This window comes from Numida meleagris, chromosome 2, assembly GCF_002078875.1.
Source record: "Numida meleagris isolate 19003 breed g44 Domestic line chromosome 2, NumMel1.0, whole genome shotgun sequence".
In the NCBI taxonomy this organism is placed as follows: Eukaryota; Metazoa; Chordata; class Aves; order Galliformes; family Numididae; genus Numida; species Numida meleagris.
Genome location: NC_034410.1, coordinates 96,588,495 through 96,614,379, shown reverse-complemented (window position 1 = coordinate 96,614,379; position 25,885 = coordinate 96,588,495). Strand labels below are relative to the sequence as shown.

The 25,885-nt window shown below is 39.9% G+C and overlaps 1 protein-coding gene and 1 long non-coding RNA gene across 8 annotated transcripts in view; both read left to right on the top strand.

The window, feature by feature from the left end:
• The window catches only part of LOC110393885, a 6,615-nt gene extending 1,292 nt beyond the window's left edge, over positions 1 to 5,323 (top strand). Inside the window, exons 1-6 of one of the 7 annotated variants that reach the window (XR_002435250.1) lie at positions 7 to 200; positions 722 to 1,000; positions 1,110 to 1,258; positions 1,361 to 1,512; positions 1,618 to 1,638; positions 1,736 to 5,323. This is a non-coding gene — a long non-coding RNA (uncharacterized LOC110393885). Of the gene's footprint in view, positions 1 to 6; positions 1,001 to 1,109; positions 1,259 to 1,360; positions 1,513 to 1,617; positions 1,639 to 1,735 lie in introns of those variants that run through there. The other 6 variants (XR_002435251.1, XR_002435248.1, XR_002435249.1 and 3 more) reach the window with 6 other exon arrangements.
• NAPG (NSF attachment protein gamma) lies at positions 9,760 to 24,757 on the top strand. Its single transcript, XM_021387311.1, has 12 exons — positions 9,760 to 9,914; positions 11,308 to 11,375; positions 12,636 to 12,720; positions 13,822 to 13,839; positions 14,405 to 14,435; positions 15,901 to 16,010; positions 16,123 to 16,189; positions 16,827 to 16,897; positions 17,965 to 18,043; positions 18,733 to 18,812; positions 20,263 to 20,392; positions 21,504 to 24,757. Exons 1-12 carry the CDS (start codon positions 9,859 to 9,861, stop codon positions 21,651 to 21,653), a joined length of 945 nt encoding a protein of 314 aa, XP_021242986.1. The 5' UTR covers positions 9,760 to 9,858; the 3' UTR covers positions 21,654 to 24,757.

Sequence of the window (25,885 nt, the reverse complement as noted above, 5' to 3'; positions counted from 1 at the left end):
TTCTCTTCTCTTCTCTTCTCTTCTCTTCTCTTCTCTTCTCTTCTCTTCTCTTCTCTTCTCTTCTCTTCTCTTCTCTTCTCTTTTCTCTTCTCCAGCACAGATGTGGTTTGTATGGGGCTGCAACCACCCCAGTTTCGCCCTCCCCTGGAGGAGCCTCCTGGTGTATCTCATGGCTCTCCACCTCCTCCGTCTGGAATCAGGTAGGGGTCCTGTGGGCTGCTGTGCCTGGCAGAGATGTTGCTGTGGGGCAGGGGAACGGCCATGGGGCAGGGAGGACCCAAGACCAGCATCCAGCCCTGGTAGGCTTCCACTTTCACTTCAGCTATTTCATGAAATACATGATTTGGGGTAGAATTTCTGACTCTTCTTCACCTCCACCACTCATGACTAGGCTCCCACCCCCAGGAATCCTTCTCCACTCCCTCCTGCTCCCACTCCAGTTGTTTTAGATGGGATGTAGTGCGCACCAGCTCTCCCTTTGCTGCTCCATGCCCCCACATTAACGCAGGCACCATCTCACCATCTCTCCATGCCCCTCTTATTGTCCAGCCCAGCTCTGGGTGGTTGCACTGAGCCTCCCTGTCACTGCCACTGTGGGACAGGATGTCGTGCTGCACTGCCACTTGTCCCCTCAGTTCAGGAGTACTCTGAGGTCTCCCTGTGGGTGCTGTGGGATGAGATGTTCCTCTATTCACACACTATTTCTGCTTTTCCTTTGCAGATTTAAGTGCTGCAGATCTGAATAAGTCTCCCTCCATACACTGAAGGAATCAGGAGCCTTCCCATGGGATCAGCCATGGGATGATAATCTGACCCTTCTCATCATGCATTTCTTGTTTGTTTCTTTGGCAGAGAAACAAGTTGCGGAACTGGGTGAGTCCTTCCTCCCAAATTAGAAGAAAAAAAGAGGGTCTGCCTGTGTGAGCTGTGGGATGAGATGTTCATCTCATCATGTGTTGCTTTTCCCTTTCTTTTCCAGTGGTTGAAATTGAAAAAGTGGGTGAGTCTTCATCCCTGAACCAAAGGAATATAGGGTTCCCCTTGGGATGACAAGCTGTCCCACCTCATCACGTGTTGCTTCTTTTTTTTTTTTTTTTTTTTTTTTGCAGAGAAAGGGAATTCCCAACTGAGTAAGTTGCAGTCACTAAACTGAGGGAATCTGGGGTCTTCCCAAGGGACTATGTGTGGGATGAAAAATCCTCTCTGGGCATGCACTGCATTTCTCTTTCTTTTCCAGAGGAACAGTATGAAGTGATGGGTGAGTCTCCTTTCCCAAAGTAAAAACTCTGAGGTTTCCCTGTGGGTGCTGTGGGATGAGATGTTCCTCTCTTCACGCATTGTTTCTGCTTTTCCTTTGCAGATTTAAGTGCTGCAGATCTGAATAAGTCTCCCTCCATACACTGAAGGAATCAGGAGTCTTCCCATGGGATCAGCCATGGGATGATAATCTGACCCTTCTCATCATGCATTTCTTATTTGTTTCTTTGGCAGAGAAACAAGTTGCAGAACTGGGTGAGTCCTTCCTCCCAAATTAAAAGAAAAAAGGGGGTCTGCCTGTGTGAGCTGTGGGATGAGATGTTCCTCTCATCGTGCATTGCTTTTCTCTTTCTTTTCTAGTGCAATGAACTGAAGAATTGGGTGAGTCTTCTTCCCCAAACCTAAGGAATATGGGGCTTCTCATGGGATGACATGCTGTCCCACCTCAGCATCCATTGCTTTTCTCTTTCCTTTCCAGAAATCAATCTGAAGATTTGGACTGAGAGATGTATTGTGCCTTGCAATAACCATAGGAATCAAGCTTACTAGACTGTTGATTGCACAGGATACCAAAACCCTGATAACTTGAAGTGGGCAATGAAAACCACAACAGGAACAAAACGAGCTGGTGTTTACATTGAGTGAGAACACCTACATTTTTGTCCAAAAGTTCCCTGAGGGACCATAGAACTGAGGATGCACGACCTCCAACTCATATTCAGTTAGAATGAAGAAACCATATAACGGAAGAAAATGGGCGGAAGATGGAGTTCCTGGAAAAGAGGTGGACATTTTGGGAAATAGTATGATCATCTATCAGGTTTCATGGAAATCTAATGAATATGTAATGCTTTTGGAAATAAAAGCATGCACACAGAAGCAAAGGTAGAAAACTGCTTTGGGAGTTAACCCCATTGTCTCTCACAATTTAATGAAGAATACCTGCTGATGATAATCAGTTATTGATTGTTATCAGTTATTGGGTGTTTGGTTCCATGAAACAGGATGACTCTTCATTCTCAAACAAGAGGAACATGGGGTCTGGCTATCAGATAACAAGCTGACCCTTCTCACCATGCATTGCTTTTCCAGCAGAACAAGTCTCCCTCCAGTAAGCACTCCCAGCTGCAATTCCTGAAATAAAAATTGAGAACTAGCCCCACTTCCCTAAATTCCTTTCCAACATGAACAGTAAGTATAATGAATATCGTTTTTTCAAAGTAGTTTTGATTCCCCCAGCTCAGAGTCTTCCCCCATCTGCTTTCAGAGAAGATGTCGTTGAAGACAATAGAATTAAAGACAAGTCAATATGCTCACTGTAATTGTTTTTTATTTACCATGAGAAAGAGTTTAAGTGCATAACTGTGGACGGCCCAAAGATAGGTTGACCTGATATTTAAAATTACTTTTGCATAACGCTGAACGTTGCCTTGAGAAAACTACCTCTGAGTTCTGTCCTACATGACTCACAGTAATAAACCACTAATTCTATATATCAAATTGAGTCAAAAAACAAAGTCAGAGATTTTATCAAAATAAGTCACACAGAAACAAAAGGAGGGTTATTTGAACTGAACTCATTGTAACTATTCAGCTTTATGGGACTCACATTAAATAAAAAGCTTAATACAAGTGTAGGAAAAAATAATATAACTTGGAAAATATTGTAGCAAAGGAAATGGTGTTTGCTAAAGTTTTATCTGTATTTCAAGGGAAAATGCAGGATAGATGACAACTAACTATTCTGAATGATCCAAGTCAGTTACCCTCTAAATGTTGGTCACCAGCTCACATGAGCTGCTTAACCTGTAGTGGCAGTTTGCAACTACCACACAAGTGACTAAGTATTTCTGATTGCCTGTGTTCACAGTTGCAACACTGCAGGTAAATGCAGTGCTGGCAAACAAAATTCAAGCATGATCTAAAGAATAACTAAAATAATAGAAAAGAATATTTCACTCAAATCAACAATGTATAAGCAGATAAATGCGTGATAATCATTCATATGAAATTTTCAAATAGAGCAAGCTCAATATATTTCAGAGATCTGATAGACTTGTGTAAAATATATTGCTTCATCTTCCATTGAGAAGATATCCTCAAAGCAAAAGCCTGTTCAAAAACATGGAGACAAATAGGCTCTTAATACAGTTATCTAATGAATGTTGTCATGAGGCAGGATGTTCAGATATATGAGCAAAGCAATGAATCTCAGAAAGCATTTTACAGAGGAATAAAATGCTGTATGTTGGAGGAATGCAGCAGATGTTATAATTGCTCCATGCTATCATGTGGAACAAAACCTAGCAGCTGTGCATGCTATGAAAATGAAATTAATTAAGGAGAACACTAGCAGTGCCTCTGTCAGTATCAAAATACTAACATAGTTCAGGCATATTTCAAAAGAGAACACTTCCCAGAATTCTACCCAGAATTGCACTCCTGGCTCAAAAGCAATCATGTAGGATGCTAGAGCAGCCACAAGTGCTTTTTTGAAGCAGACTTGTGGGCTAACCCTAGCAGGTAGCTAAGCACCATGTAGCAGCTTGCTCTTTCCACCCAGTGGGATGGGGAAGAGAATCAGAAGAAAGAGTGAGAAAATTCATGGGTCAAGATAAAAGCAGTTCAACAGATCGAGCAAAAGTCATGCACATAAGCAAAGCAATACAAGAAATTCATTTGCTCCTTTCCATTGGCAGGCAGACATTCAGCCACTCCCAGGAAAGCAGGGCTCTTTACACATAACAATTTCTGGGGAAGATAAGCGCCATCACTCTGAACATCATCCCTCCTTCTTACCTCCAGCTTTTATTGCTGAGCACAATACCATACAGCATGGGACATTCCTTTGGCCAATCTGAGTCAGCTCTCTTGTTTCTGTCTCCTCCCTGCTCCCTGTGCCCCCCACCTTCTTGCTGGCAGGGCAAAGTGAGGAGCAGGAAAGTTCTCGGCTCTAGGTAAGCACTGCTCTGCAACAACTAAACCATCAGTGTGTTATCAGCTCTGTTTGGGTCACAAATCCAAAACAGCACTGTACTATCTACTACGAAAAAATTAACGCAACCACAGCTAAAACCAGTACATAGACTAAAGAAAATGAAATTGACAAAAAATTAAGCTAAATGCAAGGGTTCTCTTTCCACTCCTCTGCAAATGCTGGTTAAGGAATGAAAAGCCATACAGTCAATCAGAGAGGTCAAAAGTCTGGACAGAATTATTGATTTTATTGGAAGTTTGTGATGAAGCCATTGAAGAGGAAACTCCTGATACTTGGCTCCTCTTCTCCCATTCATACAGAGGAGAAGCTTGCATCTGGAAGAGCCATTCGTTATGCTTTTGGAAATCCTGTAAGAAAACTGGAAAAAGTGGATCATGTTTCAAAACTATGAAAACTGTTACATTTTCCTGCCTCTGTTCTGGGATGTATTTCAAACATTATTTCAGTGAAAGACTGAAGGACACATGCTCCTGTTATGTTACAAACACCACTCGATTTGGGGAATAGCAATACATCTCCAACTTTTCATGTTACTTTCAATGCGGAACCGAGCAAGGACTTCACATATTGCGGAGAAACTGCTTCTAAGCAATGAAAGAACCATCAACAGCCATTAACACTGGATGGATACAGTGAGAGGAAAAAGAGTGAGAGGCTTGCCACAGGAGAGTCTGATATGAAAGCCCTCTGTGGAAAACACTGCAGAAAGAAGGGGAGAGGAGAGAAATGAGATAAGTTTCCAGAGATTCTGTGAAAGATGGAGCAGAAAAAGTGTCATGTCTTTAAATGATGTATGTACACTCCTGAATCCTTCTTTGTGCCAATGTGACCTCTTAGTAAACTCTGTGAGGGAACAGAGTCGGCTGAGAAATGACCTACCCCAAAAAGTTAAGGTAGCAGTGCATAGCAGTGACAGCTATGAATACTCTTGAGTGATGAAGGCTGGATGACAACAAAGGTATACTCCTGACATGAGAAGAGATATGCACAAAACTTTGAGAGACTCCATATCCCTCAAGGATGATGATCAAACTGGCTTTGTTGAACAAGACCTTCAGTATAAACACATTATTTTGCAGCATGGCTCTTTATTTCCTTCTTTTTTTTTCTATGGTCAGATCAGTTCTCCCTTACAGGTCATAACATGGCTACACAGGTAGCTACTGGCTCATGGGAAAAGGCAGCAGGAAATAGAAATAGAACTTAATATATGTAGTATATATCTATGTAGTATATAATATATGTAGTATATATAGTATGGCCAGTGGCAACCAGGGTGGAGCACAGCAGATGCAGACAGCAACATATTTTCTATGGATTTGCATTGATGTATATGGAAGAAAAAGCCTTGTTTCCTATGAAAACAATATGTTAACTGTAGAGTAAACATCATTCACTGTTTCTATCTGGAATATGTTAAAGAAATTGGTGTAAGCTTCTGAGCAGCAGCAGTCACATAGAGTGGCTATTTCTCTGTGTTTCTTTCCAGTAACATTCTGTGTAGCTGTGGCTGTCAAACCCTGGCAGAAGTACAGGGATAGAGAGATGAAACTTTTAGTATGCATGAAGAAAACAATACTATTTCTTTGGTCAGATTTAAAAAAAGATGAAGAAGGTAGTTTCTGTGACAGTTAGGAAGATACAGTTGTTTGCAGTGTGATCTCAGGAACTGGTCCTCTTTGAAAGATACTGGTCCTTACTGCAGCTCTCATTCAGGAAGGATATTATGTCATTCTGTGTACCCAGTGTACAGCTCAGAGTGAATGGAAAGGAAGGGTAATTTATTTCTCCTCACATTCCTTTGGTAGTGCTTTAGGCATGATATTAGAGCCGACTTAATTTTCAAGAAGCATCTATTGATGAAATAGCCTTCCCTGCCTGCCGTGCCCTATGGCTTTCCCTCCTGAGTCTTGCAGGACAGTTTGGATGACCATAGCTGTTTCACACTGCAAATCTTCTCAAAAATTGGTTCTGAGTGACAGACTGGAGAGGCTGGAGTTGATTTTGTACTTGAAATATGATGTGCACGCACTCTGAAGACTAGGTCATTTAAAGCAGCCTTGGCTATGTGATGCAGTGGCAGAGGTAGCTGGATCCTGTAGTTAGGACTGAAGATGAAGGGAATAAATACTTCCATGGCTTGAGATGCAGCATGGTGGAACAGACAGGAATTTCTGAGCTGTAATTTTCTGCCTGCAGTCTGTTGCATGGATGTTCAGCATGTGGTGAATCTGCCATAGCTTTCCATTATGTCCTGTACAAAGCTATAGGAAATTACATGTGAGGGGATATTATCAACACTTAATAAATATCTAATGGGTGATGCTCTTTAGGGATGGGACCAAGCTCTTTTCAGTGGTGCCCAGTGACAGGACAGAGGACAATGGGAAGTTCCATCTAAACTTGAGGAAAACGTTATTTACTTTGAGGGTGACAGAACGCTGGAATAGGCTGCCCAGAGAGGCTGTGAATTCTCCTTCTCTGGAGATATTCAAAACCCATCTGTACACTTTCCTGTGCAACCTGCTGTAGGGAATCTGCTTTAGCAGGAGTTGGGCTGGGTGATCTCTAGAGGTCCCTTCCAGCCCCTATGTTTCTGTGATTTCCTCTTTTTTTCCAGCTGGAAGAGACATTTATAAGGTCTCTCGCCTGTGTTGACTCTGCTCTTTGATAAAAGGTAGGCACACAATGTAGTGTTCTGTTATTTAATTAAAGGCAATCAGCAGAGAGAAACAAACCTTCAGAGAATCACTATTTAGTAATTTTGCTGCCTTCAGAGCTATTTGTTTGCTTTCTGCCATATTCATTAAGACAGGGAGAAGTAATTCTCACAACCAAATTAATTCTATGGAATTACTCTCAAGACAGGAAAAGAAAAGGTACTGGAGCACTGAAGTCCTGGCACTAGGACACAGTGATCACAGAACACATATTTTTGTGTATAAAAGGCTCCAAATGTGTCCGAGTCAATTGTTCATTAAACCATTAGTGTTAGTAGCAGTTTGCCCACAGATCCCAGTCCCTTCTTCACAGGCAATTTCCTCAGCATGGTACTGTAGCTGTTGTTTTTGTAGTTAAGACTCCAGCTCAGACACTAATAAATCACAATGTACAACTTTCCATGTATGCTGCCAAAGAGAGTGTCAGACAGAGCTGGGAAACGCAGATCTCAGAAAACTGAAATTTGCCTTCCAGATCCAGTGGAGTAAAAGATAGGATTCAGCAGCTGATTTAAAATACAGTTCACTGCAGTCACTCCTGGCTTTTTGGACAAGCACGTGACATCTTAACAGCAAAGAAAAGTAAGAATTAATCAGGAAACAAATTTAAACACAGTCATCTTGACAATCTCTTACAGCTCACAAGAACTCTCTTAAGGAAGCCCTGGCTGTCTCTGTGCTGAGGCTGAGGAAGGACGCAGCCACTGTGGTAGAAGATGCTGGCCCCAGCTGCCCACCTCCAGCACCTAGCCAGAGGTTACACCCCACAAACACACAGGTAGTTTCAAACCTCTTTCAGATAAAATGAGCTGTGATAGTTTATGCAGCTCATTTTCAATAGTCTGCCTATGGTTGATGTTTGCATGAGAAATGCTGGGATGGGAGATAGAAACCCCCTACAAGAAGCAGTGACAAACAGCTGAGGACTGATTACTAATCAATGGCTGCTACTGGTGCAGCTGTTTACAGAGTTCACATCCATCTAGTAAACAGAAGTTGTAAGCTTGCACTTAAAAAACTTGTCATTCTGAATGGTATCACTGTAAAAATTTGTCACATTGTACCTGGGTACTTTTAAATACCAAATTCCAGTTCACAGGCAAGCACCAGATGCTGTGATATGATCCTTCCCAGATGTAAGATCTCTGGAGATTCCATGTCTACAAAATAAAAGCTACCCAGGAATATCCTATTTCATTTAATACTAGTCTTGAAAATGTGTAGTCTGGTCATTCCAATATGAAGTGTAACCAGACCGTGCACATGCGTAGCCTCACAAAAAATGTCAGCAGCTCTTTATAGCCCAGGGAACACAGCTGGCCAGGAACACTACCACAAACAAACAAGAAAACATGTCACTCACTGGGCACTTCAGAAGCACTCTCTGAGATTATTCTGTCTGTTAATGCACCAGCTCTATGATTTCTTTTTCACAGCTGTATTAGAAAGGCACAGCAGCAAATATGACCAGTTCTATGCTGCCTGCCACAGCAAGGTGAAGACAAGACAGGATTCTCATCCATGATCCAGTATTTTTCACATGCTACAAATGAGTACTTGCTACCTTCTTTATTACTTTGTTATAGGGTACAGAATAATAATACATAACACAGTGGGGATTTTCCACCATCTGCTGTAGATAGTATCTCCAGTGCAGTGCAAGAACTAAAGTTAGAAAAATAAATTTCCATGTCATCAGGGGAGTGCTGGAAATGGTAAAGGATGGGAAAGCAATTCAGAACAGTGTACCTGATGCCTATATAGTATTTTTTGGGTGCCCAATTCCTGGAGGCGCTCAAGGCCAGGTTGGATGGGGCCCTGGGCAGCTGAGTTTATGGGTGGCAGCCCTGGCCACGGCAGGGGGGTTGGGGCTGGGTGGGCTTTGAGGTCCCTTCCAACCCAAGCCATTCTGTGATTCCATGTCAACATTGGTTCTTTTTTCCAGTTAAAGTAGAAAACAAAATTGCATAGCTCTGATTCCTATAGACAATATGGACTTTGAGTGATTCCTATGGTCCGAATAAAGGGTTTTACAGGTTTAACCAGTTTCTCATTTTGCTTTCTGCTCTTGTGATGACAAATATTTCTCTTACTTAGATTGCTGAGAGACAACATTGGAGTTCAAGTTTGGAGAATAAACACCTTTTCAAATCAATTCATTTATAGTTCTGTTACTCAAGGATGTTTCAGATTGTGGAAAAGAAGGAGTAGAGGAAACTCAAACTATGGGGAGCAATGCAGACTTCAGCATTTTCAATTCAGTTGCTGAGTGTATAATGGGAGGCAACTTGCCATAGCCCACAGACTGCCTGAACGCCAATTGTTTCTCCTCCTTTAGATGAGAGGTAACTGCCTTACATTGTGCCAGGGGAGGTTCAGGTTGGGTATTATGAAAAATTTCTTCTCAGAAAGAGCGGAACAGGCTGCCCATGGAGGTGATGGGATCACCTTCCCTGGAAGCGCTCAAGAACCGTGTGGATGTGTCACTGAGGCACGTGGTTAGCGGGCATGGTGTGACGAGCTGATGGCTGGACTGGATGGTCTTAGTGGTCTTTTCTGACCTTAATGATTCTATGACTCAGATTCTTGTGCCACTTGGACTGGAAGCAGCCTCTTGCTTCTATACAAACCAAACGAGCTAGAGAGGCACATCTCTGTAAAAAACTCTTTGAAGACTGTTAGAGAGCAGGACGAGCCGCACAGCGCCCCGAACCGCAGCACCAGCACCACACAGCGCCGCCCTGAGGCAACCGCGACACCAACGGCAGCCGCCAGCAGCGAGCCCCGCCCCCGCATCGACGCAGGCGCAGTGAGAAGGCGCAGCGCGCAGCCCCGCCCCTGGACGCGCCGTGAGCCCTGCGGCGTTCCGTAGCGGCAGCCACGATGGCGGCGCAGAAGATAAATGAGGCCCTGGAGCACATCGCGAAAGCGGAGAAATAGTGAGCGAGGAGGGGGCTGGGCTGGGCTGGGCTGGGCTGGTCGGCGGGGAGAAACGGGCGAGGTGGTTGTCACCTCAGCGATCGGGCCCCCGTGTCCCAGGATTTCTCTCCTGCCCGCTGGGCCGCGGCGGAGCGGAGTGCCGTGGGAGATGTAGGCTGCCCGTGGTCACCCCGTGGGCTCGCGGCTGCCGGCGACGTGACCTGGGCGGGAAAGGGAGGGCAGCGGGGGCCGTAGCCTGTCTGAGGCGGGGCTTTCGGGATCCTTTAGTGTTTAGATGGCCTCAAACACCTGTACGGCCACTTTGCTTAGAGGGCCTGACGTCTGTGTATGGCTGTTGGCATGCCGCCTCAAGCTAGAGGCTCCCAAATACAAAGTGAGGCTGCTTCAGAATAACAAACGTGTGCCAGGTGTTTTCCTCATGTTATCTGAGCAGGGAGCCTTTCGGTGGAATTCATTTTAAGCTTATCCTGGAAGGAGTTTGAAATAAAATAGGCAGCACACAAACTGCATGTGGCTTTAAGGCTTGAGTATTTTATCTCAGTCCCTTTCAGAGTTTCTGTGATGAAAAGCACTGCAGTATGAAAGATTGCTGTAGAGCTGTGTGCTGTGGCTTTTACCTAAGATGATAATAACCAGTATGTAGTGTATACAAAATTGTTTTTCCACACTAAGCATGTAATGCATCTAAAGTGTCTGCCTGTAACAATGGGCTCTAAAGTTGTGGTTTTGTATATGTATTTTTTTTAACTGAGGAAAGTGTAGTACTGAGGTCAGTTTTGATGACTCACCACGTTTTGCTGTGCATATTTTCCCCCCACGTATTTCACAGAACCACAGAATGGCTTGTGTTGGAAGGGACTTCAAAGCCCCCCAGTTCTAACCCCCTGCTGTGGGCAGGGCTGCCACCCACCAGCTCAGCTGCCCAGGGCCTGGTATTTATGTATGTGTGGGAGCAGTTAGTGTCATAAGCTGCTGTAGACATTTCAGGACAAATCCCTGAGGCTTTACGTTTGTAGGTAAGTTCTTTCAGTTGTGTACAGAACAGAGAGTCTGGCAATTCTCAGGTGGAAGTATTCTTCTTTTGCTGAATTGACAGTGTCAAGTGTTGAGGTTCTGAACTTGTGATGACGCTCAGGGGACTGAAGTAGAAGCATGTTACTGCAGGGTATGTAACTATGGGAGGTCATTGCAGTGTTTTCTACAAGTCCAAACAATGCTGCCATTTACTTTTGCAGTTGTGATTCCACCATGGTATTGGCACAAGGATAATCACTCTCTTTCAGCAGCCATCTGAAGTTTTAAATCAGTGTATTGATTGAAATGTATGTATTGATGCTTCAAAGGTAAAACGTAAGTGATACTAGTTAATAGTCCTTTCTTCTTGCATTTTAGCTTGAAAACTGGATTCTTAAAATGGAAACCAGATTATGACAGTGCAGCTACTGAATATGGAAAGGCAGGTACGTGTGACTGTAAATATGGGCACATGCTTTATGGTTTCAAAATATTCTTTAAACTTAATCCCCAGTAATATTTTACGTAGTTTTAGTATATTACTGTATAAGCGCAGCTATTGTGAAGGCTAAAATAAGAAGGAAAATCAGTGTTCTTTGTAGCACTGTAAAATAAATTTCAAGTTATACTTGGAGATCAATACCAGTTGCGAAAAACGCTTATTCTTTTCAAGCTTACAACTTCTGTGTTGGATCTTACTACATATCATAGCAGTAAAGCTTTCCTCCTTTCCCTTGCCAACCCCAGATCATATGATCTTTCCTAACAACAAAAAATTTAGCTGTTGTTAAAACTTCGCTTTTTTCACCATCTTTTGAGTTCTCTGAACTAAGAGAGTTTCAGTAAGGTAGAGGCATTGTTGGTTTGTGGGTTTTTTTTTTTAGTGGACATGGTAAGAGTTCATTCCTCCTCCTTTCCTGCTGCAGGTGTCACACTGAATATAAAATTCTTACTGATTATTTTTTTTCTTGTAAATCTTTTTTTTTTTCCTTTCTGTTAATAGTAATTTATACATATACTTTTTTCCCCCTTTGGCTTCCTACCGCTAGACATTTCTACTCATTCATGTAAGAGGGAATGAAAAAAGACACAAGTCTGAAGAGCAATGAAGCATTTACAAATTGAAATTTATTTTCAGTCCTGCTTCAATATCCTTTGTGTCATGAATTGGTAATGTTGAGGGAGTTATTACTGGTTTGTTTTGTCAATGGTACATTTCTTTTGCTGCCCTACGGGTTTTGTACAAATGCTGCTGATTACAGAATCGCAGAACCATAGGGGTTGGAAGGGACCTCTGGAGATCACCCAGCCCAACCCCCTGCTAAAGCAGGTCCCTACAGTAGGTCGCACAGGAAGGTGCCCAGATGGGTTTTGAATGTCTCCAGAGAAGGAGACTGCACAGCCTCTCCAGGCAGCCCGTTCCAGTGCTCTGTCACCTTCAAAGGACAGAAGTTTTTTCTCACGTTCAGATGGGACTTCTGTGTTCCAGTTTGTGCCTGTTGCCTCTTGTCCTATCACTGGGCACTGCTTAGGTGGCTAGTGAAGTTAACGCTGTCATGGGATTTTTCTGGCTACAATTTATCAAGCCACTTAATTTATCTAAAGAGCCTGTTTGCATCTTTGGGTGATTGAATACTTTAGCATATGTGGTTTAAAAAAAAAAAAAAGGCACATTGTAAATGAGAACTTCATTTGGTTTCTTGCAGCTGTTGCCTTTAAGAATGCCAAGCAGTTTGACCAGGCAAGGGAAGCCTGTTTACGAGAAGCTGAAGCACATGAAAACAACAAAGCGTATCTTTTCATTATTTTTTTCCAAGAAGTTATTTGCTATTTAGAATGGAGTAATGGGGAGAAAATGTATTTAATGTATTTGCTCATATTGTCAGTCTAAGAAGGTTCTCTTTTAGAAGACTTTGTGTGCTGTGAATGGGAATACCTAAGAACTCTTTGATTAGAAAATCTGTTCTGAATAATGTCATAAAATCATAGAAACGTTTGAGTTGGAAGGGACCCTTTAAGGTCATGTAGTCCAGCTCCCTGGCAGTGAATAGGGACACCTGCAGGTAGATAAGGTTGCTCACAGCCCCATCCAGCCTGGCCTTGAGTGTCTCAAGGGATGGGGCATCCACCAGCTCTCTGGACAACCTGTTTCAATGCCTTACCACCCTGACTGTGGAAAAACTTCTTCCTTATATTCAGCCTAAATCTCCCCTCTTTTAGTTTGAAACCACTTCCCCTTGTTCTGTCACAACAGACCCTGCTAAAGAGTCTGTCCCCTTCCTTCTTACAGCCCCCCTTTAGATACTAAAAGGCTGCTCTCAGGTCTCTCTGGAGCCTTCTCTTCTCCAGGCTGAGCAGCCTCAGCTCTCTCAGCCTCTCCTCATAGGAGAGGTGTTCCATTCCATGGATCATTTTTGTGGCACTGCTCTTTGTGTGCTCCAACAGGTTCATGTCTCTCCTGTACTGAGGACTCCACATCTGGATGCAGTACTCCAGGTGAGGTGTCAGCAGTGCAGCATAGAGGTGCCTGAAATGCCTAGGTACTGCATCATAAATTTATATAAGCATTTTAAAATATCTATGAATGTAGAATGTAGTTAATTTAGTATTAACTAAATGTGGCGGACATTATTACAATGCGTGTGGCAACATTTGGTAACCAGGGAACATATTTTAAGTAAGTGTGCATTTTTACAACTTTTCATGTGCAATTATACTTTGATATTTTGCATTAGGTGTTACATTTCTTGATACTTTGCCTAAAAACTTAGCAGGTTCCATTTGCATTTCTGGGATTCTTTGCTTTGAAACTAATACTTCTATAAGATTTTGTATGCTATTGATGTTTTTGCATTATGGCATTTGTCCTTGACTTGACAATGTTACTTCCAGTCTCTTCCATGCTGCCAAGTAAGTATGGATGAACTGAGTAATCTGAAGTTTTTTTTAACTTATAGTACAGGCATGAGCTGTTGTTTTGGTCTCTAGTAAATGACACGGTTCAAATGATTTCAAAATCAGTTTAATGAAAGCATGGGCAAGGAAAGCCTGAAAACCTGCAGTGGCTCTCTGAAGAAATTGGGATTTTGACTATCTTTAATAGCTTTTTGCATCAAATGCTTTTTCTTAGGTAAACTTTTCATAAGTTTGACATTCTGCACTGTTTTGCTTATCAAGCAATGTAAATAAAAATGCTTCAAAGCAAGCGGGTGATGACAAATAATCTAAATATTGCCTGTGGGTCAGATGGTGGGAATAGATCTTTATTTCAGAGAGCAGTAATTGTGTGATTGAACTACTTCATTTGTAGAAGATGATCTTACACATGTATTGTCTCATTAAATTAAAACACTTGAAACTTCTTCAGTTTGTTAAATACTAACAGTGAAGTGATAGCTGATGCAGGTTAACTTCTGCTGTGTAGTTACAGCTTGCTGAAATACACAATATCTAATTTGTAAATATTTCTCTGCAGAGCCTATGAACAAGCTGGCATGATGCTAAAGGTATTTTCATTTACTAGTTCTTATTTTAAAAGTTCTCTTACATTTTACAGATATGTACAAGCAAGTTGCATATGGCAGTGATGTTCTTCTGTTGATTTACAGTTCCCACCGATACACTCATGTAGTTTAGGGAAACTGCGTTTTTAATAGGAAACATTTTTTGGCTTTCTTTTAAAGAAGGAAAGGTGAGGGCCTCATGTCAGAGGGTAACTAAAGAGTGGTACATCTGCTCTAAAGTACTGAATTCTTGCCTTACGTGGGGAAGTAACTAATTACTACTTAAGTGAGCAATGGATTGGAGCAAGAGAAATAAAAGCGCATTCTTGCTCTGTTGCAGTGTTTTCACAATTGACCAAATACTAACTTTTTTTACTGATAATATCAGTAAAAGAACAATTCTGAAAGGAGGAGTGGTAGAATCAGGTATCTCACTGGAAGAGGATTATGTTGATCTTTTTATTTCTGAAAGAAAAATAAGTGTCTGGCGGAGTTTGAAGCTGTAGTGTGGCATAGCAGCCTTTGTTTACCTGTTTGTTTCAGCAGTACTGGTTTCATAGGGTGGTAGAATTAACATTTTTGCTTGCAGTATTTGTGTGAAACAAAAAGATTTCTACTTACTTGACATAGGATAGTTTCTATGTCACCGGAATCCCTAAATGCACGTTTTCTAAATGTATTAGTTAGGCAATCAATTACCCCTCCCATACTGAATCTGTCCCTTGGTCTTTCAGTGAGTTTTGGGTGATGCCTCCAAATGTGATGCAACAAGTTATTGTGCACCTTCTGATAGCTAGTATTCACTGCTGTAACCTGATTGCTTATGAGAATCCTGGTCATGACTTTGTGTGTGCCTATATGCAGTGATTCAGTAGTTGCGTAGATCACTGGGTGGTATCATGTGGGCATCACTAAATCAGTGCATATAATGTTTGTTATTTAGAAGTTAATTTTATGTAGTTTGTATTCCACTTTCAATAGCTGTTCAAGATGGTAAATAGAAATGAGAATCTAAATCTGATGTTCAAATCCAGTCTGACAGGAAGATTGGTACTTGTGTGGGCAGCTGCTTAGATGCTCTCTAGCTGCTAGTTAAACTAGATTTTAAAGATGGAAAGATTGAAATTAAAGATTGAAAAACAGACATTTTTGTTTCAAGTTATATCAGGGTCTGTGAGGATTTGACCTGGTTGGTCTGGCTCTCTTTGGGTGTGAGAAGGCTGCCTGTTAGTTCCCCTCTCTATGGTTATTCAAAAGAATGTAAAGAGTGTACCAAACTCACTGCTAAACTTGTTCTTCACAAATGTGTGATAATCCAGAAGACACGTTTCTGTACTATTCTGTTTTCTGTCATTTGATTATAAGCTAAAATGCCCTAATACATATGGTGTTACACTTTGTTGTTTAATTAATTTGTTTCATAAGCACAGTTTGTGACAGCATTGTCCCTCTGACTGTCTCTTTGCAGGAGATGCAGAGGCTCCCTGAAGCTGTTCAGCTGATTGAGAAAGCCAGCATGATGTACCTGGAGAATGGGACACCGGATACAGCAGCCATTGCACTGGAACGTGCTGGGAAGTAAGCCTGTAGTACTGGTGGCTAGAATGAATGCAGGGCTTAGGTTTCTCCTTTCTTTTCTTCCCTGTCTCTTTGATGCTTTCATCTGAGAAATGACTTCTGTTTATTACAGATTAATAGAAAATGTGAGCCCAGAGAAGGCTGTACAGCTGTATCAGCAAGCAGCATCAGTGTTTGAAGTAAGCTTTGCTTTTTGTTTCTTTTACCAGCAGATAACTTTGCCATCCCAGAAAGTAAACCAGCTTGAATTAATTGGCATTTAGGGTCAGCTGTAAAGCTAACAAAATGTCTGAGGCTGGTTTCTAAGTTATTTTTTCTCTCTTTTCACATCAGTGTTGAGATTATATATGATAGGAGTCAGTTCTTTTCTCATTTTGGGACTTGACCAAATGTGAATTCTGTATGTTGTCAAGTTTTTCTGCTTCTTGTTGGGTGGTCCAGAGGGTAGGGAATATGGCTGCCGCATAGTCCTATAGCTTAAAACAGTTTGAAATCCTTGAAGGCACAAAAAGAAGAGTTTGCTTAAAATTCAACCCATCCCATGAGCCATTTGACATAGTTCTCTACAGGTAGTTGCCATATATTACTGGATTACTAAGTTTGCATTGATGTTCCTTTGCTCTCTTGATCCATACAGAAACTGACTGCAGGAGTTTGGTGCAATAATACCGTGTTTCTATTGAGTATGTGAGCTGTTCATGTAGCAGAACAGTTGTTCTTAGTTACAGACAACGTAGTTAGGTTAAGGTCTAGTGGTCTTAATCCTATGCTAATGAAATAAATACAAGATTGTGAATTCTTTTTGCTCTTGTCTAGAATGAAGAACGTTTACGGCAAGCATTAGAAATGTTAGGGAAGGCATCAAGACTTCTAGTCCGAGGACGCAGGTATCGCTTATATAGATTTCTTCTTACATACAGTTGAGTCTATATTTCAAAGAGTAGTTTCCTCGTTCTTTTTTCTTGTTGCTGGGTTTATATACCATTATTTATGTCTCTCTTTGAGACACGCTTCAAAATAAGATTAAAGTTTCTGTGGGATATAACAGACTGCCATATTCAGGAGTCACCTGTTTTTTGTACTGAGGTAGAAGAATGTGAGCTGTAGGGCTTTGTTTCCTCTTTATTTGTTAAAACAGCTTTAAAGGGCATAATTCAGTTTCACTAATTGTGAAAGTACTTCAGGAATTCTTTTTTCTGGCACTTATTTGTTAGAAAGCACTCGGAAATCATTCATAGCTGTGGAATATCAAACAGGAAGATTAATCTCAGGAAAGAAATCTGTTAGCAGCAATCCGATCCCAGACTCTGAGAATGTGCCTTGGGTTCTCCATGGCATCTTATTTGAAGTGTTAATTTCTAGCACCAAACCTGACCTGTGGTTCAGCTTAGACTTGCTTTACTAAAGCATGTCGTTCTCTTATGAAATTGTCTGCATCTGTTTGACTGCTTTCAAGAAACTTTATTATGCGATGATAGTTAGAAAAATAAACTTATGAAGTAATTTTAAAATCTTTCTGTGAAAGAGCAAGTCAATGTAACTTAAGAACATGTGAAATTCTTGGTTCCTTTGCTACAATGGAATTTAGAAATGAACAATAGCACATGAATTAAATACAGTGGTTAAAAGCAATTTTCAAACTAGAAAACAGTTACTATGATTTACATTGGTACTTCATGGATATTGGACTTACAGTAACCTCATGACATACAGGAATCGATTGGAGTGCGTTACGTTTGTCTGAATAATTACCAGAGGTGGCGTTGGCCTGCGTGTACACAGAAGGGATTGCTGACCGTGTATATAACTGCTGTTAATAAGATCCACTGCTGATTTTAGTTATGTTGCTTTTTACTGAGGAAGTCCTGCATGTGTATTAAACAGCTCATTATGAGCCTTGGTTCATTATGCTTGTTTCCTGACGCTGATACTCCTTGGTTTTGTTTTAATTTAGATTGGATGAGGCTGCATTGTCGCTTCAAAAGGAGAAGAGTATTTATAAGGAAATTGAAAATTATCCAACGTGCTATAAGGTAGCAATCAAAATGATCATTTCTGGTAGGATATTTCAAGTTTTTCTGAACTAATGTAAGGTAGTGGCTGAATTCTGTCTGACAGTGTGTACTTCTTGATTCAGGGATACGTTTCTTGCTAGATAACGAGAATGTGTGGGCGTTCATGCTTCCTTAACTTCTTGTTTTTCACTACTGTAACATTGATAGGATGCCATTATTTGTGGGAGCTATCAAAAACACTGAACTGTAATGATTTCTGGACAAGCCTTCAGATTAATTTGAATAAGCCCCGTTTTCTGTTCTGGAATGTGAATTAATTTATTTTGAAACTGGAAGGGTGAGAAAGAGAATCATGGACATTTTTGTTTTTTTAATAGGATTATTTTCTGGTCTGTGTTTACCTTGATGTTATTTATTCGGGATTCTTAGTAGAAATAGTTACTTTGAGTCATAAATAAGAATTTCTGATTGTCTGTTCTGGGTCTGCAATTGACATGACCTGCGTAGTAAATCACAAAAAGAAAAAAGCATGGCCTAGTTTGGTGCAGCAGTTCATCACAATGTTAGAGGAGATCATCTATTTCAGACCAGCTGAGGATCTGGCTTACTACTGTATCATGATGTGGTTCTGACTCTTCTTCAATTTTACAATTGAATTATCATTTTCCTTTTTTTTTTTCCTGGTGTTTCTTGTTTGTTTCGTTTAGAAAACTATTGCTCAAGTCTTAGTTCATCTTCACAGAAATGATTATGTTGCTGCAGAAAGGTGTGTGAGGGAAAGCTATAGGTAAGTATGCCTCATATTTTATAATTTTAAGCTGAATGTTTCATTAATATAGATTTATTATGACAGACCAATGGAAGCCTTCTCTGTCAATAAGTTGTAAGCCTCTAAGTCTGTTGACTTAAAGTACAGTAGCACTGTCTGTTAGGTAGCCAGCTGTCAGGAATTTTTTTCACTCTTTCAGTAGTAGGTTCAGCAGTAATTACCACGTGGTACTTACTAATGAACATAAAAAAGTTAGTCATAAAGAAGCCCTTAGGTGCAGCAGGTGAAATGAGATGGAAATTAGAAGTTCTTTCTTTTTTTTCCTTGTTAAAAGCTGAGCAAAATACTGTTGTGGCTGGAATTCTTTTGTATGTCTCTTTCAAACGGAGCGGAAGTGGATTACCTGTTTTAAACAAATAATCAGGATTAAAAATGAGGATGTTCTGGGTGTTCTAACTGATTTATTATAATTATTACTAAAATCCTGTTGTCATGTGTTGAAGCCCTTAAAAATTTTGAAATTTTAACTTTTCATTGTAGTTTGAGGATGCAAATGTGGAATGCAGTCTCAACACTCATTAGCAGCATCCTTGTACAATCATTGGAACTGTGTAGTATGGTGGTTAGATTGAGGAAAATGCTAATACTCATGTAAAGGCTTGTTGTTAAAGAAAAATGTGTAGTACATGAGTTACTGCATTTCTGGTTATGTTGGTCTAGGAGATCTTGCTCTTGCCCTATGTTAGAAGAAAAGCATGATTTCTGCTTTTTGGCATTTTTTTCTTTATAGTTTTCTGAACTGAAAGATGATTTAGAAAGGAAGAACTGATCCATTTTAATACAATGACATGAAGGAAATAGTCCTTATACATCCAAGAGAAAATTCTGGTGTCAAATCTGGTTTAATGTTTAGCCACAAACTCCAGAGACTTCTACGAAGCTCTCCATTGCAGCTTTCATTAGGACTTCAGTAACAAAATACTGAAACATAACGTTTTTACTTAAACTATGCTTTAAGTGAAATGACTTGAATGTATACCTAAGTTAATTCATTACTTTATTTTTAGAAATAATTATTTTTAAGATCTGTCTTGAAGCATCTTGGACATACTTTCTACGTCTTCAATTTGAATTTTATACAGAAACTCATTACAGTTTTTTTTCTATATATAAATTGGAAGAAGAGCTTATTGACTAGCCAGGAAAAATTGAAAAATTCTAAAACGCTCTTTTTGGCTTGACTGTGATTGTGGTCTAATTCTCACCAAATGAGTATTGCTGAAAGTTGAAGCTTATGGATATGATCTATGTTCCGGGAAGAATCAAAGTGACTGGTTTTTGTGAAGTAGTCAATCAGATTCTCATCAGCTGCCTTCTCTTCTGCTATTAATCAACAACCTTTAAAAATAGAACACCTGAGCACTGTGGAGATTGCTGAAATGTCCTAAATGAACTTAATTTCTTTCAGTATACCAGGATTTAATGGAAGTGAAGACTGTGCAGCACTAGAGCAACTTCTGGAAGGGTATGATCAGCAAGATCAGGATCAAGTTTCTGAAGTCTGTAACTTGCCACTCTTCAAATACATGGACAATGATGTAAGTAGGCAGTTCTCACAGACTATTTGTAATTTTGTTATGGTTTCTCCTTCAGTTTGAGAGATTTTTGTCCAGTACAGGCAAATAAGGAGAGCAGGATCTGTGTATTTTTTTGTGACTTGCTTGTTCATCTTGCCTTGTGCCTGTGAACTTCTCTATTAATTTTTTTTTTACTGCCTGCCTCTGTGAAGTCCCACACTGCTGTTACATTCTGATGGTAGGAAAGCTTAGATGAACTAACAGCTTGTTATCAATCTGCAGAGTTTACGTAATTGACCAAAACACAGTTTGTACTTCATTGGTTCTTCATGTGGTCAGAACTCTGTTTTATCTCTGAAATACCAATTTGCTGCTGTGTGTGCATAAGCATTACAAAACGAACGTGATGGCTTTGTTGGATGTTTTTTCAGTGCTTATTCCCTAGCAAATCACTAATTAGTGAAAGGTTTTTCTTCCTTTTAAGAAAGATGACCATATTTTTTTAATGATTGCACTTTTAGCTAGTAGGCAGAAAGTATAAGGATAGGAAAGCCATAAAGTAAAGGAGACATCCATCCACGCCAAACTTTGTGGCAGTTACGACTAATTTTATTGTGTTGAATAGTAAAACCCAAGATACTAATTCTACTGAAAAACACTTGCAAGAATTCTTATATAAACCATACCTACATAATGTATGCAGAGCTACACACTGAAACATTTTGGTGTGTTTGTTCATTTCAAAAAGCCTGAATGCCTGAAGTTATAGAATCCAAGGCCCAGTTGGATGGCTCTTTGGGGAGCCTGGTCCAGTGAAAGGTGACCCTGCAGCCATGGCAGAGGAGCTAAAACCGATGCCCTTTAAGTTCCTTTGCAACCCAAACCATTTTATGATTCTGTAATGGTTCTCTGATAATGCAACCTATCTTCCTATTACACTCAGTATCAGTAGAGGTCTCACTTCCCAATTTTCAAAGTATGTGAGTGGAGAAAAAAAAAATGAACACTAAGGTTATTGTAAGCTTTATTATTCTAATTATTATTCTAAGCTGGAAAACGTACTCTGAAAGCAGCATCAATCTATTTTCTGAATGTAATAGTACAGAAAGTAAATTTGTATTTTTATTACTAGTATGCCAAGCTTGGTCTTACCTTGGTGGTCCCAGGAGGTGGAATCAAGAAGAAATCTCCAAACGCTACACAAGACAAAACAAGAGGACCAGCCACAGTGGGCTCTCATGCTGATGAGGAAGAGGATGAATATTCTGGTGGACTGTGCTAGCTGCAGGCATATGTTGTCTTAAATATCCAACCTATTTGTGATGTTGAGCATATCCAAAGGTACTAGATTTACCAGAGCTTCATTGCAATTGTGATATGGGAATGCTAATGTTAACTGGGCAGCTTTTGGCTACAAAAAAAAAAAGAAAAAAGCATGATTGTACCCGTCACCTTGAAACATCTTTGGATTTCGTTTCTTACCTGGTAGGAACATCTTCAGTGCTCTGCCTTCAGTTGATGGGGGAGAAAACAGAGGGAAATTTTTAGTAAAAGCACAGTTTAAAAAGAAACTAACGTTCTGAAGGGACAGGATAAGGAGAATGACACAAAATTTCACATACTGGATTTCAACAACTGACACTTCTTTGGTACCAATAATATGTTTGTGGGTTTTTTCCAAAGTTAAATGTAAGGTTATTTGTCTGGATATTCACCTCCTGTTTAACATTATTTAAGGAATACTGGCAGACGTATTTTCCGCTAGTATAATCACTAAGAGGAGCGTTAACACAAATATTCCCCACTGTGAAATATTTTTTTATTATCCTAAATTTAGCAAGCAATATCCATGTGATTGTAGAAAATAGCCAACTAGTATGGAGCAGTTTCACAAGCTTGAATGTATAGATGCACTCATCTTTCACATTAAGGAAAGTCATTGACCTCAAGTCTTTCAAAATACATTTGTGCACAGTGTTTATAATGTACACATCAGGAACGGAAGGCATGGGCAACCTTTCTAGCACTGTTTCTGACGCATGTTGTAATCAAAAAAGAAACTGGAGGTAGCAGTTAATGTGCATTGAATATAAAGCTCTGGAGGCAACGTTTAGCAAAGACTTATGTGGAATGTTTCAACAGTGTGATTGAGCTTAGTGTTTTCGGTGTTCATATACTAGTTAACAATCTTGTTTGCAAATATTTTTGTATTTTCAAAGCAGAGAACACTTTACAAATGGCAATTTTCAAACTAGCTGAGTTCGAAATAACCATATTTTAGTGCATCTTCTCCATTTTTATTTGATTACACGTTGCTTTGTCTTCTGCAAACTTCTTTAGTGTCTACGTTCGACTGCTTTATGCTTAAATGTTGACTTAATGTGTGCTTAAATAGTTGCATCTGCAGTCCTTTTTTTCTTCAGAAGAACCTTATCAAGATCTGCACTAAGTTGATGTCCACACTTCAATAAGCAGTAGACCACAGTATGAACTGTTGATACAGTTTGTGCCACGTTAAGGAATTGGGTGTCTTCAAAAATAGCAATCTCATCAGATGTAATTGTGATGAAGGTAGACTTTGAGGGCTGATGATCACTTTGCTTGAGGTGGATAGCGCTCAGAGCAATGGGTACATGAGTGACAACATGATTGCAGGAATGGCTGCTGTTAAAGTCATTACTCAATTTAATGGATCAGTTTCGTCTCTGTAATGTAGTAAGCTTTGATGTTTAAAGCTGTTTGAGGGCTTTTTAAAGCTGTTTACCTTTGTTCTGTACTGTCCGACAGCTAATTTTCCACTGTTATTAAGGATATATATTGAAGTTTTTGTATTTCCATAGAATATCTTAAATGAAATTTTATGAAGTGAGTTGCTTTTTTTTTTTCTCAGAATGATTACTAGTATACAAGAAAGATGGTTTTGAGGACTTTCCTGTAACTCTTCTTTCTTCACCGCTGAGGAGACTGGAGTGACGTGCTCCAGGTTCTGCTTTCTGGATTTGTTCAGGAAGGGTCACCATGCACTTTTTATGGCGAGTTTTTAATGACATTTTTTTTAAAGCACATTTAGAAGCTCTGGGAACACTAAGTAATTTTCTTCAAGCTTTTCCTGCTGCTTCCAATTCTGAAATTAGTTTTGCTGAATGGTCCCAAGGAGTCTACTTCTTTGTGTGTGCAGTTAAATATATCTGAGATGACATGCAAGCAATTTTGTGTACTGTGGAAGAACTTGCAGACTTTATTTGCTTTAGTGCTTACAACACTAACAGACCCTTACAAATACATTTTATGAATTAGCATGCTTTTCATGTTGGAAATAATAAAAAAAAAAAACAAGACTATTTTCCCCACTCCATCAGCTTTTTTCTTTTTAGCCTGTGCCAAGTATGGAAAATCTGGGACAAAAGTAGCTTGTACTAAGCACATTCAGCTGCCGTTGAAATTAAAGGGGCTTCTTTATATCTTAGGAGCAGAATCTTAATCTTTGATTGCAATGTCGCTGCAAAGACCAAACCTGCAGAAATGAAAGTGTCTGAAAATAAGATGGTCTATTTTATATAACTTACTCTCCTATTTTAGACAATGAAAGTGTGATAGGAATGTTATCTGCCTTTTAGTAAATGTTTAACTATAGAAGATGCTGTCTGTATATTATGTGTAAGTGTTTCTATCTTTCAAAGCAGTTTGCACACTTCTGTAAATACCATTTAAGTGATTTAAAGTGAAAACGTACCATTTACAGCAAGAAGGTTTCTAAAAACAAGGTTGGCTGTGAGAAAAATAAAATTATATTTGCATGAAGACTGAGCAATGATCAGTGTAATGTATATAAAATTAGATGATTTCTAAATTATCTGTAACTTAAGACTCAGTATGCCCAAGTGCAGTGAGAAACCTGTGCTTTATTTGTTTCTTTCCAAAATCTGTGGTGTGTTAGATTATTAAAAGTGTTTGTAACAGTTCTACAGATGCTGCCTCTGAGAAGAGGTTATGTTTCGCCAACGTGAAAAATAAAACTTGAAACTGACATTTGTGCTAACTTTCCATGTTGTTGATCAGGTCCTGCCAAACACCGCCATTGGGAAATGAATATTGTTTTGTAATCCCAAGAAGACTTTGTGACATGTCTGTGATTCATGTTGCCGGGTATTGCAGGTATATTGTGTGATCGAGGACTTTGGAACCTATTGACTCAGTTTTGGGGATGGCCAATCATTGCAGCTTGTCCACTAGGTATTTGCATACAGTCCGCTTCATTTATGCTAGTTTTTGTTTTTCTAACTGACCTTTCAGTTCTCTGCTGGCTTTTGTTATCAAGGCAGTCACTCATCTTATGCAAATCTGTCTCCTCAGAATAAAAAGGATGTGTATGTTTTGCATCTGTAATATTTTGGTTGATTGTTGTCACTTCACTTCCCAAAGACTTGTATTCAGAAAACAAAATCATTTTATTGGGTGATTGTTGGACCTGAATTTGTCTTAAAGAGCGAGAAACAATTGGTTCTCCAAGTTCTCAATCTTCCTTGAGTAGTTGATGATATGAAAGGCAGAGCTATGGTGTAGCAAAATGGCTGTCCAGTGATGAGGGAGGATCTTCGGACATAAAGCTCTCATTTCCACGTTTGGGCTGGTTAAATGTATAGCAAACTCTGGAAGTCCTCTGGAAGAATGCTCCAAGGTCTGCCTGAATATGCTAAAATTCAGAAAGTGAGAATGTGGATGGGAGCAGCGGAGTTGTTTGGAGACTTTTTTCACAAGACTATGCTTTGAGTATTGATACTGACTCTAGTAGCTGCCTCCTGTGTGCCTCTGGATTCTGCCAGAGGCAAAAAGAAGTGCCTAGACCAAAATAATGGTGGGTCAGTTGAATGTGGAGGATGTTCTAGCCATAAGAATGCGAATGTTAATTTCTAGCAAGGATAACTGTTCTGCAGTAAGAAGGCGTGGAAGCGACTTCATGGTTATTTAGGTCATTGATCTTTGCTGATTTTAAAACCACGACTTGGAATCTGGTGAAAGGGAGGATTAGTTTGGTTTTTGGAATGGTCTATTCTTTACCTCTGTCATTTTACTTGTACATTGAAGTGTCGCTGGTGTAAGTTTAAGCAGCTCTGTAGGCTAACCGAGGGTTTGTTTATTTGGTTTTCCCTCCCAGTGTAAGTAATTCAGTTACAGAAAGTTTTTCTTGAAGTGGGGATCCTAACAGCATTGAATTCTACTTGTATTTGAATGGAAACTGATTCTGTTAAAAGTACATCAAATAAGTAGGTTTCTGTATGTGCTGAATTCATGCAGAAATAGTGAAGAGTGGGTGCATTTGAAGGATTATCAGTGTGAATTTTAAAACTGCTCTTAAAACTTTTAAGTGACCTTTTTCTAGCTTTTTTAAACACTAATAGGTGCTTTTCAATAACAAATTGTATGACAAATGCTGTCCTTTATCTGTTTTGGTTTTTTCCATTTCAAAGCAAATCCGATAGTGCTTTAATAAAAGAAGAAAATACTCAAATCTGT